Source organism: Diceros bicornis, chromosome 25, assembly GCF_020826845.1.
Source record: "Diceros bicornis minor isolate mBicDic1 chromosome 25, mDicBic1.mat.cur, whole genome shotgun sequence".
Classification (NCBI taxonomy): domain Eukaryota; kingdom Metazoa; phylum Chordata; class Mammalia; order Perissodactyla; family Rhinocerotidae; genus Diceros; species Diceros bicornis.
In genome coordinates, this window is record NC_080764.1 from 44,317,408 (window position 1) to 44,331,851 (window position 14,444).

At 37.0% G+C, this 14,444-nt stretch overlaps 1 protein-coding gene across 3 annotated transcripts in view; it reads left to right on the plus strand.

The window, feature by feature from the left end:
• The window catches only part of KCNC2 (potassium voltage-gated channel subfamily C member 2), a 192,588-nt gene extending 178,364 nt beyond the window's left edge, over nt 1-14,224 (plus strand). The window contains exons 3-5 of one of the 3 annotated variants that reach the window (XM_058568771.1): nt 4,344-5,271; nt 7,363-7,527; nt 13,003-14,224. In XM_058568771.1, coding sequence (XP_058424754.1) covers nt 4,344-5,271; nt 7,363-7,527; nt 13,003-13,139 — 1,230 coding nt within the window. In that variant the 3' untranslated portion in view covers nt 13,140-14,224. Of the gene's footprint in view, nt 1-4,343; nt 5,272-6,473; nt 6,820-7,362; nt 8,099-13,002 lie in introns of those variants that run through there. The other 2 variants (XM_058568769.1, XM_058568770.1) reach the window with 2 other exon arrangements.
• The last annotated feature ends 220 nt before the right edge of the window (nt 14,225-14,444 follow it).

Consider the following 14,444-nt stretch of genomic DNA (forward strand, 5'->3'; position numbering starts at 1 on the left):
ACAAAATTGTGATGTGCTTCTTTAAATAATGCTAATAAAAATATTGATAAATGCTAGTTCCAAATGACTTATTAAAACACACAGACAGGGCTGGCCCCGTGGCTTAGCAGTTAAGTGCACGCGCTCTGCTGCTGGCGGCCCGGGTTCGGATCCCGGGCGTGCACCGACGCACCGCTTCTCCGGCCATGCTGAGGCGGCGTCCCGCATACAGAACTAGAAGGATGTGCAGCTATGACATACAACTATCTATTGGGGCTTTGGGGGAAAAATAAATAAATAAAATCTTTAAAAAAACAAAAAAACACACAGCTTTTGGTTTCCAGAGTTTTGTGTCTTACGATTGTGTGTATTTAGAGGCTGTTCAGTTGCTTGGTTTGCTCACAGGTATTTGTGAAGAAACCACAATTATGTCACAACACACGGACACAGACACACATAGACACACATAAAGGCACAGATATCCCATTACTTAGGAGGCAGTGAATTTTTCTTATTAATGTTGAAGAAGATTCTTTTAAGAATCTACAAGTGCTTGAACTGCTCCAATGTATTTCATATTGAATTGTCACTCTTATATCATCAGTGTGTTGATAAAAGCACTAGCAGTGGTTTTCACACTTTAGTGTGCGTAGCAACCGCCTGGGAAGCTTGTTAAATGCAGATTCCTCTCCCCACAGGAAAGAGTCTGTGTCTGATGCGGGGCAAGGAATTCCCATTTGTGTACACTCCCCAAGCATAGTCTAATGGATGTGAGCTGTAGACCACACTCCTTTTCTAGGAATATAAGTGGGTAACTTAAGTTATTTCCGAGTACAACATGATTCACGTTACTTGAATTCCAACCACTAAATTGGTCTCTTAGGACTCTGTTGACCTTTTTCTGACAACATGATAACTCTCTTAATGAACATAAACATCAGGTTCTGGAGTTCCTATTGAGGTAATAATTATATTTTTAAAGAAGTATACTAAATGAATATAATAATTATTTCTAATATTTGCATGGTGCTTTAAATTAAAAACACTTTAATATATATCTTTCATTTTCACTTCTTCTCAAACAATGGGGCTGGTACGATAATTTAAGCAAGTGAAATCAAGGTCTCCCCACTGGTAAACAGGTCCAGAGGAGCACTACCGGCAATCAAACTGCTCTCAAGTCACGTTACGGCCTCATTTTACAGCCCAGGTAATATTTTTGGTTAATTTAAAGTTCCTCAGAGAAAGAGGTTAACCTTTAAAAAGTCAGAGTCTCTGTGCTAGATTGGGATTTATTCATCACAATTTGTGCAAAAGATTTGGGAAACCTGCTGTTCCTGCGGTGTTATAGTCAAGGCATCTCTCGAGTGAGTGAGATTGAAAAAGTCCAGACATTTTTGGTATGGTATCCTGCTGTGTGATACACAAGCTTCCCCTTTCCATAAGGTTAAACTCCACTCGTACCTCAAACTTCAGTCGGTTGATATTTTGTCGGAGGTTTCTATATGACCCATCAGTCTAAATAAATCACTTTTTTGATCCTTTCAAAGCATCTTTTTTCTTTCATTGAATTTATCACAATTTTAATTATATAATTTTTGTGCAGTTAATTAATTAATGTCTGTATCCCTAGTAGAGTGTGGATTCCTTCCTCAAAGGCAGGAGTTGTGTCTTGTTAACTGCTGTTAAATTAAGACCCTGGCTCTGTGGCCTGGCATAGAAAGGCAAGTAACACATATTTGTTGAATGAATGAATGAACGGTTGGAAAATGTCCGATTGGAAAAGGTCCCAATGTTTTATATTAACAAGCATCAAAGTATACTAGAAAACTGTCTTTGTTATATGGAGGTGGGCAGGCAAGCTAGGGCTGATTTTGAAAGAGCAATGTTGGGAAGTCCCACTCAATTCACTACATGAATGTAGGTGGAGAGTTCAAGACTGCAAAGGTAGCTGAAAAAATGTTGACTGAAGAATACTAGAAACATAAAATAAAATTACAGTTTAACTGCCTTATGTTCTCTAACTGCCTTGTAGATAGGATTTGTGCACTAAAACTCTTGACACTTAGCCTGAAATTTTGGAGACTAGGTGGGATGGTGGAGAGTGTGGGGAGTGACTGAGGGGAGTCAATAGGCACACACTGGGAGGCCTCTAATGACAAGGGAAGATTTCAGGGGCAATCAGAAACAAACATGTCTCCCAAGTGTATAGATAAAGATAAATCATCTGTAGATATGATTAGATTAAGTAATGTATATGAATCAAAGATAATTGATTCTTCCTCCAAAAAGTGTTGTCTGTTAGAGTCTGTAGGGTCTTAGTGATACTGTGTTACAACAACTAGTTGATTTTATTAAAAAGAACTGTATGCTTCTTTGTACAAAGGGAAAGCTGAGTGAAAAAACAGTCTAGTGTCTTACAACATGTCTGGGTAAGCTAATGGACAATTCGTGATACCAAAACCAAAGGGAGTTGGAAGCTGTGCATGGGCAAGTCAGTCAAAGCCAGGAAAATGACATGCCTTATCATTCTATATGAATCATGTACTAACTGGCACACTGCATAGAAACAGTTCCATAATTTATGGTGGTTCTTTAAGGCAGATGATCACAGTTCTAAGATTTTTTTTTTTTTTTTTTTTTTGTGAGGAGATCAGCCCTGAGCTAACATCCGCCAATCCTCCTTTTTTTTTCGCTGAGGAAGACGGCCCTGGGCTAACGTCGGTGCCTATCTTCCTCCACTTTATATGGGACGCCGCCACAGCATGGCTTACCAAGCAGTGCGTCGGTGCGCGCCCGGGATCCGAACCAGCGAACCCCGGGCCGCCGCAGCGGAGCGCGCGCACTTAACCGCTTGCGCCACCGGGCCGGCCCCAGTTCTAAGATTTTTTTAATCCTCTTGTATATCCCTTATATATTGGTCACTTGACACTCAACCAGGTGAAAAAGGAGGTGGTTTCAATCTCTTCTTGAAACCTGGATCTTCTCAATGGCATGGTTGAGGAGTAGATAGTAGGGGACAGCTTTAAGTTTTGGATATATCCTATTATTTCCGAATAAGGGCCTCCCTCCACTTGACTGATGACCTTCTGCTCCTGAACGTCCATTTGTTTAGACATTCACAGAACAGTCTATTGGTGCTCATTAATCGTGCTAAATCCGAGGGCATTATCAAAGGGCACTAGAAATCTGCCAGCTTCTTTGAAAGCTTCTAGCAGTGACTGCAACAGTGCCATTCACTCAAACAACTGGGTTTCAAGTTTTCAGATGTTCAATATTAAGAAGTACGTGATCCTAAGATAAATGTTTTCAACATATTTGTACTCTACATTTGAGACTCTGGTAGTTAAGGGAACAGAATCTGGCGCTAAACTTGTCCGGTTAGTGTCTCAGGTCTATCACTTTGAATCTATGACTTTGGAAAAGTGACTTAAACTCTCTGTGCCTAATATTCTGGAACTGTAAAATGGGTTAGTGGTAGTGAAGTTATGAAGATCACTATGAGTTAATTATGCAAATTGCTTTTAAGAGTGTTTGGTGCTAGTAAGAACTATATAATTGAGAGCTTTTATTATTATTCTGTATTAGTAGGTGTGTGTATTTGTATATTGTTGACTGAAGAAATGAAATAGAGCTGAATAAAAAACCCCTACAACTTTATAAGATGTTACTCTAACATTTGGAATTCTTTTTCAGGAGAGGAAGAAAATTGTCTTTTAATTTTTTCCGTAACTGTTTCTCTCTCTTCAGTCTTGTTGCCTCTCTATCTCTTTAGATTTACTCTTTTGGACAAGTCACCACTTTAAGTTGGTACAATTTAAATGGTAACATGTCTCAGAGATTTTTTTTCGTATTCATACCTCATGACAACCTGAACATTTTATTTATAAATGGAAACCTACAGTCAAATTTAGGTGGCTTCCAAATTTCCATCCAGTGTGGACTGCACCTTATATTTATGGGTGTAACACTTGATCTAATACATGACGATTTCTAGGATTATAAATAATATCTGCAGCCGTTGTCTAAATTTATTATTTTTTTCAATATTTTGCCCTTTAACATTCTTTTGGAGTGATTTTTGTGCTCTCTTCACAGGTGTATTTTCTTACACAAAAGAGTCAAGAAATTATTTTCCAACATAAAGCAAAATTTTTTGTCTATGTAAGATGAAAACATTACATGTGCAACTCTAATTAATGTTACCTACACATCACTTCTTTCACTTGAGTAACATCCCAAGTGAAATCTCTAATATGCTTTTATTCTTTTCCATCTACAGGGACCGATGCTCGTAGATTTGGATCAAAGTATACGATGGTTCAGATCACTCTCTCTCTGTTTTTTTTTTTTTTTTCCTACAGTTTATTGCTTTTGCTTCCTTATTCTTCATCCTGGTTTCAATCACAACCTTTTGCCTGGAGACACATGAAGCTTTCAATATTGTTAAAAACAAGACAGAACCAGTCATCAATGGCACAAGTGTCGTTCTACAGTACGAAATCGAAACAGATCCTGCCTTGACATATGTAGAAGGAGTGTGTGTGGTGTGGTTTACTTTTGAATTTTTAATCCGTATTGTTTTTTCCCCCAATAAACTTGAATTCATCAAAAATCTCTTGAATATCATTGACTTTGTGGCCATCCTACCCTTCTACTTAGAGGTGGGACTCAGCGGGCTCTCATCCAAAGCTGCTAAAGACGTACTTGGCTTCCTCAGGGTGGTAAGGTTTGTGAGGATCCTGAGAATCTTCAAGCTCACCCGCCATTTTGTAGGTCTGAGGGTGCTTGGACACACTCTTCGAGCTAGTACTAATGAATTTTTGCTGCTGATAATCTTCCTGGCTCTGGGAGTTTTGATATTTGCTACTATGATCTACTATGCCGAGAGGGTAGGAGCTCAACCTAATGACCCTTCAGCTAGTGAGCACACACAATTCAAAAACATTCCTATTGGGTTCTGGTGGGCAGTGGTGACCATGACCACCCTAGGCTATGGTGACATGTACCCCCAGACATGGTCAGGGATGCTGGTGGGAGCCCTGTGTGCTCTGGCTGGAGTGTTGACAATAGCTATGCCGGTGCCTGTCATTGTCAACAATTTTGGAATGTACTACTCCTTGGCAATGGCGAAGCAGAAACTTCCAAGAAAACGAAAGAAGCACATCCCTCCTGCCCCTCAGGCAAGCTCACCTACTTTTTGCAAGACAGAAGTAAACATGGCCTGCAATAGCACACAGGGTGACATGTCTCTGGGCAAAGACAATCGGCTTCTGGAACATAACAGATCAGGTAAGGCACGATTTCAAATGCATGCCATTAAATACTTTATAGACCAGTATGTCCCTTAGGTATAAGGCAACCCTTCTCGTTTTCTGCAAAAGTTCATGAGTTTTCAGTTCTACCCCCTCACAAAACGTGTCTTTGTGTCAGGCTTGTAGATAGCTAGACTGTAGCTTTTCTAAATGAATTCCAAGTATAAGTCTGCATAGCTGGTCTATAGAGTTTTCCTGCTTTAGTGGGAATGCCCTTTGCTGATAGTGCCAATGTTTTCTTTTGCCTGTTTGTTACTTTTGTGCCAATGTTTCTTTGTTTCCCTGCATGATGTGATGGTATGATATTGGGCATTTTTCATTCTTCATCCTCAAAATGTTGATCTTCATATCATTTGGCTTGGTGTGTTTGTCTCAGTTTTATCTTTGCCACATGGGGCCATGCATCTCAACCTAATTCTCAAGAAGCAGTTAATTAAGAAGAATGGATGTTTACATTTCAAAGGCCTAAACACCAAAGAGGTGATATGGAAGATAGCCTTTTTGATAACAAAAGTCTTCCGTAGTAATATCTGGAGGATTAATTAATTTTTCACTAGTCTTAAATTAGGTAGGGTATTCAACATAATTCCTTTGGATTGGGCAAGGTGCTATGTAATATAATCAACTCATTATCATTCTGGGGATAGATGATCTGCTTTGGCTAATCAATGGCAAAGTTGAATTTCTCTATAGATTTCCTTTTTATGCACTATGCATTGGGCTCTCTTCCCTCCCAGAGATTAGCTGAATCCCTGCTCCTCTTCATTGCCATAGCTAATCTAGAGTAGATTGACTGTAAATTGATATTCAGTTGGCCAAAGTGATAGTCAGTAGTGTCACCTCTATTATTTCTGGTACAGATGAAATATTTTGTAGATTAAACAATTTAATTAGCTTTTAGCCCACTATGAAAATTTAGGATGTATGCATTCCCTGTAATTTAGATATATTTAATCTTTTTCTTATAGAAAAATGACGATAATCCCATGTGAATAATTTTGCATAATTTAGAAATAACACCAAGTGAACAAAACAAGCAAACAAAGACAAAAGGCAGGCTGCGTTTTCATAGGTTTCCTCCTTAAATTCCATAAGTTTTTATGGAGTAAATGGAAAAAAATGTGGCTGAACCTGAACTACCTTTTAAAGATTTTATTCACAATCCTTATGTTCATTTAGTAGGTTGTTCTGCAAATTCTGTCAATGTATATCTGGACCCTGTTATGCCAAGAACGTCTCTATGAGAGGTTAGTTGGTGTTTAGTTCGTGTTGCTGGCCTCATCAGACTGTTCTCAGAGTGCCTGTGCAGAACCCTTATGAAGGGCACGGAAAAAGAGGACACGCTCTCAGCCTGGGGAAACACTGTGAAAACAAGCGAGTATTGAGGTGGATAGGATGTGGAAGTCTTTGGCAAGGTTATAGAAGTAAATAGCTGTTTCAAGGGCATTTGGAGAAGTTGATCTTTTTTATGCTTAAAAATATTTTGTCACTTCAAAATGGAGAACATGGACACAAAATTTGTGAGCTTTGGTATTATTTTATTAATTCATAAACTTTATTTTTAATTAATAAACTTTATTTTATTAATAAAATTTATTTTATTAATTTGGGAAAAATTACTTTCAGAAAATAATACAAGCATGTCTCTTAAAGAACTGCAACAGCAGATGTTTACTTAGGAATTTCTCCTTAAATAGGCTCTGCTTTTAAGGATTCCTATTCACAGCAACTAGATAGCATGTCAAAAATTGTAAGATATTAATTTGTGTGCTACTTCATTATCACACTTAATTTGAATTCATGTTAGTGTTTTGAATGTCAATTTCCTATTAGATAGAATCCAAAATGGAATTAAAATTTCCTAAAGAACAGTTCTCTCCTTTTTAATACATTTCCATTTTGCTCCATGTAAATTTTTGTAACAAGTGATGAAAATCTTCTTATCATGATGTGATTATTGTGTTTTGTATATGGAGTGACTGTACTATGGACATTCGGTGTAAACTCTCTGTACTGTCTCATTTCCTCATCCATCACTGTCTGTCAATGGGCATGGTGCTGTTACCAGTGTTATCAGGTGACGACAGTACAGGAAGTGAGCCGCCATTATCACCCCCAGAAAGGCTCCCCATCAGACGCTCTAGTACCAGAGACAAAAACAGAAGAGGGGAAACATGTTTCCTACTGGCGACAGGTGATTACACGTGTGCTTCTGATGGAGGGATCAGGAAAGGTAGGCACGCATTTAATCAGATCCTAACAGATGGCTTAGCATAAATTAAGTGCTGCAAATATATGGAGTGATGTAAAATACTTTCATCGTTTTCTAGGAAAGACTGCACATAGGGCTGCTCTCCTCTCCTCATCACATCTTCTCTCATTATAAACATTTAAAAATACATATCATAACAGCCTACTTGATTGTCTGAAAGGCATTTCACCCTTCTTTCCTTTTTTATTTTTTTGGTTTCCCATTTGTCTACAGGCAGAATTGTAATGGAGTATTTAAAAATTGTTGCTCATCTAATTATTTCAAGTAGTAGATAATAACAACAACAAACAAACACATAGAGACAGAGATTGGATTGGTGGTTACCAGAGGGGAAGCGGGGAGGGAGGAGGGTGAAAGGGATAATTCGGCACATGTGTGTGGTGATGGGTTGTAATTAGTATTTGGGTGGTGAACATGATGTAATCCATGCAGAAATAGAAGTATAATGATGTACATCTGAAATTTATACAATGTTATAAACCAATGTTACTGCAATAAACAAAAAATTAAAAAAAAATATATATAATGTACTCAGCTGTCTTTAAAAGTTATCTTTTTTCTTACAAGGAATAAAGCTCACTAATTGGCTCTGTGATCTATTTGATAAGTAATTGATGATTATAAAACAATAATAAGGCTTCTTCAAAGTAAAGCAGTGAACATACTCTATTTAAGTCTCTTACCCAGTATTGCGGCAATTTTTCCCAGTGGTTTATCTGAATGTCAGAAGGTTACAAAGGTCCAAGATCCTCCACTGTAAAGAACAGTACATACAATCACTTGAAAGGTTACTTATGTACTTACAAAATGTACTTACAGAATTTCCCTTCTGCAATAATAGTAATTTTTAAGTTTATTACTGTTTTTTAACCCACACTGAACAGTGCCTGGCACATGGAAGATACTCAGAAATATTTGTGGAATGAATAAATTTTATTGAGCAGGCCTCTTGGTTAAGGAATATAACAGAACACTGAAGCTCCACTCCAGCACCTGGTCCCGTTTTCCTAGGTTGTGCCACCGTCTGTGACTATTCCTTAGGTACTGTTTATTGTTTCTGCTTTTGATCTTCTTGAGTAAACTTTACAGATATCAGGACAATTAGACCTTTTTCCTCCTCCTTAAGAAATCGGAGACACTTATAACCAACCCTGGTCCAAGTGTTGCTCGGCTCTTTGATTCCCTCCTGCTTTGATAATTCCAATTTATTGCTATGGCTATTTTTCTCTGTTTATTGACAGAATAGAGGAAGAACTCTAATAATTTCTTATGCAGTTGACTGAATTTGAATGAAAAGCCACTCCAAAACTTTCGTATTAGTTCAACTATGTTTTAAAAATACTGTGCTTATTTGCTATTCATTGCAGTTTCTCCCTATTGAATACTTTACCATGTTAAGCCTAAAATATTCATTTTGTGATTCCCTCTTTCTTTGAAATACCTCATTATGCATGTTGTACTTCTCTTTCCTTCCATCTGAACACTTTATATTGTCCTTTCTGTCTCGCTGCTTTTGAGTCTCAAAAGGGATGGCAAAGGACTCTTATTTCTTCAGTATGTGATATTTTAAATACTTCATTCCAATTACTTCCATTCTCTGCATCTGTTGCTTGCATCAAAATGTATTTCAATTATCTGAATAGGTTTATTTGATTGTTTCCTAATTTAAATATTATGTGTTAGAACAATTTTAAATATTTTATGAAGATAGTTAATATCCTATCATAGTACTTGAGCAAAATATATGTACATATATTAAGTAATGATAATAATATCTTATATAGAACATAATGTTTTAGGTGCATTGTATATCTTAACTCACTATATATGTATATACATTTATATATGTGTATATATGTATATATATGTATTTATATGTAATATGTGGTTAAATTTACATACATTTTGAGCATCATTCAATAAAGTATCACATGCAACATTTATACTAAGGTTATATGTTTAATAACTTAGCTAGAATTTTTTTCTTCCACGTTAGACAATATTTTGAATTTTAAACTGTCAAAGGAGACACACATGGTAAAGACTTTACAAGTTATAAAACACTATGTTAATATAGAGTTTTCCTGTAAAATAGCAAAGTTTCATGAGCAAAGCAATTAATAGGATATTTAGTTTGTATGGAAAAGTTATACATGCAATTTTATTTCACAAATACGAATTCTCTTTATCAATGAGAATGTCTTTGAAACTTCACCAATAGCTTTTTGTTCTTTGTCATTTCTCACCGTAATCAACTTCTTTTTCATTCTTGCTTAATTCTTTTGCAGCTTTGTGTTTTTTCTCCTAGGTCTGGCAACATTTCTGGCTAACTTCCCTTAATCTTCTTGGTGTGTTATCTTGTCATGTCTATCAGAAATTCATTCATTTCGTCTCCTGTTTCCTTTTGTGTAGATTATAGATGTCTCTATTACTCCTACCCAGACATTTATTTCCCATCTGATCCCTTCTTTTACCTTGCAAAGGTCTCTCTACTGATTTGATTTGAGTTATGAAAATTCTCCTCTATTTAGATGAAAAGAAATGTCTGGATTCCCATTGAATTCTTTTTCTACTAACAAATATGCATATAGATGGGCATACATTAAGAAAATTTATATATCCCCTAAAAGATTGAACTCCCAATACTTAGCACTCGTGTTTTTATTTATGCAATAGTTTTTAGGAAATCATATTACATAAACAAAAACATTTCCATTGATAATACATGGATAGCCAGTTTCAATATTACCCCAAATAAGTGTATGCTCTTAAAAACTGTGTAAAATGCACACAATGTATTTAGATGTTAATTCAAACAAATAAGAATGTTGTTTATTCTCATGAATTATATTTTCAGCCATTCTGTTCAGTAAAATTTTGATTAGGCAAATTTTATCAATTTTTTTTTTTCTTTTGTGAGGAAGATCAGCCCTGAGCTAACATCCATGCTAATCCTCCTCTTTTTGCTGAGGAAGACCGGCTCTGAGCTAACATCTATTGCCAATCCTCCTCCTTTTTTTTTTCCCCCAAAGCCCCAGTAGATAGTTGTATGTCATAGTTGCACATCCTTCTAGTTGCTGTATGTGGGACGCGGCCTCAGCATGGCCGGAGAAGCGGTGTGTCGGTGCGCGCCGGGGATCCAAACCTGGGCCACCAGTAGCGGAGCGCACGCACTTAACCGCTAAGCCATGGAGCCGGCCCCTCATATTTTCTACTCAGAAATGAACCTGCAGAATGAAGAAAAATATATTTCTATGAATAACTTCTAATTTTGCTAATTAAATACGTTACTAAATTAGAAGGGACATCTTTTCAAATGGACACTGAAATTATAGTTATTAAAAATGAAAGGACCTATAAAGAATGGATAATATTTATGTTAAAAAGTATAATTCACAAAAATAACTGAACATTTAGAATGGCAATCAAGATTTACCTATAACTAACATGATTAATATTAAACTGTCAAACATATCTTTACCTTTTTGGAGGTCCTGTAGAGAGCTTGGAGATTGTGGGGGAAAAGATGTAAATTTTTATAAGCATGATTTATAGGTATTAACAACCTCTTTGGTTCATGCATATTCACCAGTTTGCTTTTAATCAAAACCAATCAATGTTTATAGTCTAGTTTACATTTTTAGGTTACACAGTCAACTTGGATAAATTATTCTTTCTACAATTCCCAAAGTTATATTTCCAATTGCAATACAGAAGAGCAGTAATTACCAGCCCTCCAGGCATGTGAAGATCCCAATGTAAGGATTAATGATCTGCAAGTCTTTTTTATTTATTTAAGACATCTTCCCATTAACTATTCCTCCACCAAAGTAGAATAAAATATATACCACCTCCCATGTTTTATAGCTCAGAATACTAACAAAACATATTGGCAGATACTTCTCTCATAAGCAGAAATTATGTCCTAGGGAACTTGACCATAGTTAATGGATGGCATAAATATCCCTCTGCAAAGTCTCGAAGAAGACATCTAGTCTACTGGAAGGTTATATGTGTGTATATGGGGAGAGGGCTCCTGTTAGTCCAGCCTTACTTTGTAGTAGAGCTATTATTGCAATCCACGTCCACATGTGTCCTGGGCACTCAAAAATCAAATAATCACTAAATCACTTCTCCTCTTCCAGTGAGAGAAGGAGAGGTAGCATTGGCTTCTTCCCCAGAAGGTCTATGAAAATATAAAATTAAAGAAAGAAGTAGCTGGGGGAACATGAGCAAACACGCAAGTCCCATTTACTCTCTGGAACGGTCACCAAGCACACCGAGGGCTAATCAGGGCCCAAGGAGTGTGCCCTAAGTCCAAGGGAGACAAGAAGTTCGCTGGAATTGAACCTATTTGCTCAGCGTTGGCTGCCCGACAGAGAATTTCATTTTCCTGCTGTACAACACTTTTTCACTGGAGCTGTCAGAACATGTGTTTTGTAAGCTGTATAATATGACTGCTGTTTCAGTCAATAGTTGCCCTGCTTTTAAGACTGTTCACGTCTAACTTTACACCATGGGCTCCCACCTCATTTAACTGCCTCTGATATTTTCTTAAAATACTACAATATGTGAATCTTTCCAGAGGTGAACCTGATGGGCTATTGCTTGAGTAGCTAAGGCAAACCATTGGGTTAAAGTTTGTGAGAAGGATCTTTTATTCTGTAAGTTCATGACTATCATGAACAAAAGATTAGAATGCAAGGTGTCAGAAGGAAAAGGCAAATTAAGATCAAATTGTTCTCAACTCCTGGCAGAGGGAAGTCAGCTGAAAACATCATATAATCAAGTTCAGGTTTTAATTCACTGAAATTATGATTTAATTTATATTTCATCCATTTTCTTTTTTTTTTTTTATCCAAGGAATTAGAAATGGGCATTCATTCCACATCACCTAGATAATGGTATCAAATGCCATTATTTAAGAATCATCCTTTTACTCCTATAAACCTGGAAGATTAAATGTGCTGGAAGAGTTGTCCACCTCAAGTTAAGCGTGCTTTATTAGCTTAGTAAATAATAAAAAATGAAGGGAGAAAAAAATAGCTCATTTTTTTTCCCAGGAACATTTACTGAAATTTAAAAATATTAGCCAAGTTTATATCGTACTTAAGTTGCTTTGCCTAATTCTTAAAAGATTTCAAGTACTGTATATGCCAGAATTACATCAATACAAACTATAATCTGGGAAAGAATAGATTTTGAAGTATTGCAACTGTAATTTGTGATGGCCTGTTTAATCTTTTGGGAATGATAGCTATAGGGAGCTTCATTTTGTTTTTTAAGAGTTATAAATTATCTCAATATTGAATTCTTTGTAAACAAATTCTTCTTTGAGCTCAAAAATAGCACTTTTGATTACCCTGCATGGTATTGTTTGTCTTTGTCTATTTTCTGGTTGAATTCAACTGATGTCTGTGCATTTTTTCATAAAAGGATATGAAAAATCCCGAAGCTTAAACAACATAGCGGGCTTGGCAGGCAATGCTCTGAGGCTCTCTCCAGTAACATCACCCTACAACTCTCCTTGTCCTCTGAGGCGCTCTCGATCTCCCATTCCATCTATCTTGTAAACCAAACTGCATCAGTCGGCTAAATTGTATTAATTCAAGTACTGTTTACCCCATAATGGAAATAATTAAATATAGAGTTACGCCAGGTTCCATTAATACAGTATAAATCCTGCATGATACTACTATTTGAAGTCAAAAATGCCATTTTGGGTAGCTAACGAATCTTATCCTGGCTTTCAAGGTTATCTAAAGTAGTGCTACTACTTCTCCGTAAATTGCCCTGATCTCCTTTTGCAATAAAATGACAGATAGTATCAGATATTGACCAGTTCACTAATACATAAACATATCTTCAGGGAGATATATTTAAAACAGTGTGCTTCCAAATGCCAGCCACTTCACTGGACCTTCATTTCTTGTGACTCTAAATCATTCTGAAGATGTCTGGGATCCTATCTTGGTTGCACTCAGCATGACTCTGCTCAGCTCATTTGCATGGACCATCTTGTCTCTATCATCTGAAACAATGTAGCAGAGTTCGGGGACCATGGATGGCTCAGGATATGTGTACTTGCGCCGAACCATCCTGCTGACATGAAAGCACTGGTCGACTGTTCTGCATCTTGAATTGTGGGGCACCGAGGGCGAGTTTCTCCTTGACGTTTTTTTCCCTTATTCTTTGAAAGAAATATTTGTTTTAAATAGTTTAATTTTTTTGATTGATTTACTTTTCTTCAAAAATGCTGTGTTGGAGTTCTGAATGTCTCTGGTTGTTTGCATACAGATAACTGCAAAGAGGTTGTCATTACTGGTTACACGCAAGCCAAGGCCAGAGCTCTTAACTTAATGGCTTGTGGAAGGCACAAAACCTGAAAGGTACCTGCCAGCCAGGCTTGCATTGTTTAGCCAGGAATTGCTGCTTGGTACTAGAGTTTTTATTTTTTTTTTAATCCCAGAATTTGTTATTATTGTCTGAGGCAGAGTGCCAAATATCACCTAAAGCTCTCGTGTCTTTTTTATCCCTTTCTTTTATTTTTACTTATTAATTTTTGTGCAAACATCAGAGAGCACTGTTGTTCACAGGAAGCTTTCTTGACCAGCCTTAAATTCTGACACATGGGATTAATCAGACTTTTCAGGCAGTGTTTAATCAGGTGCTTTGTCCTGGATGTTGTTCTGTCTGTCTGTCTTAACTCCCTGTCTTAACTGTATATGCCATCTGTCTCCGTGAAGCACAGAAATGCCTTGATCAGACGTTCGTGATGTTAGTGCTGGGTCTTCTCCCCCGCCCTCTGCCTTCTTTGCTGCTTGGAACAGCCTCTCTGCTTTGCGTGTAAATTAATGATGTCCTGTAGACTACCTATG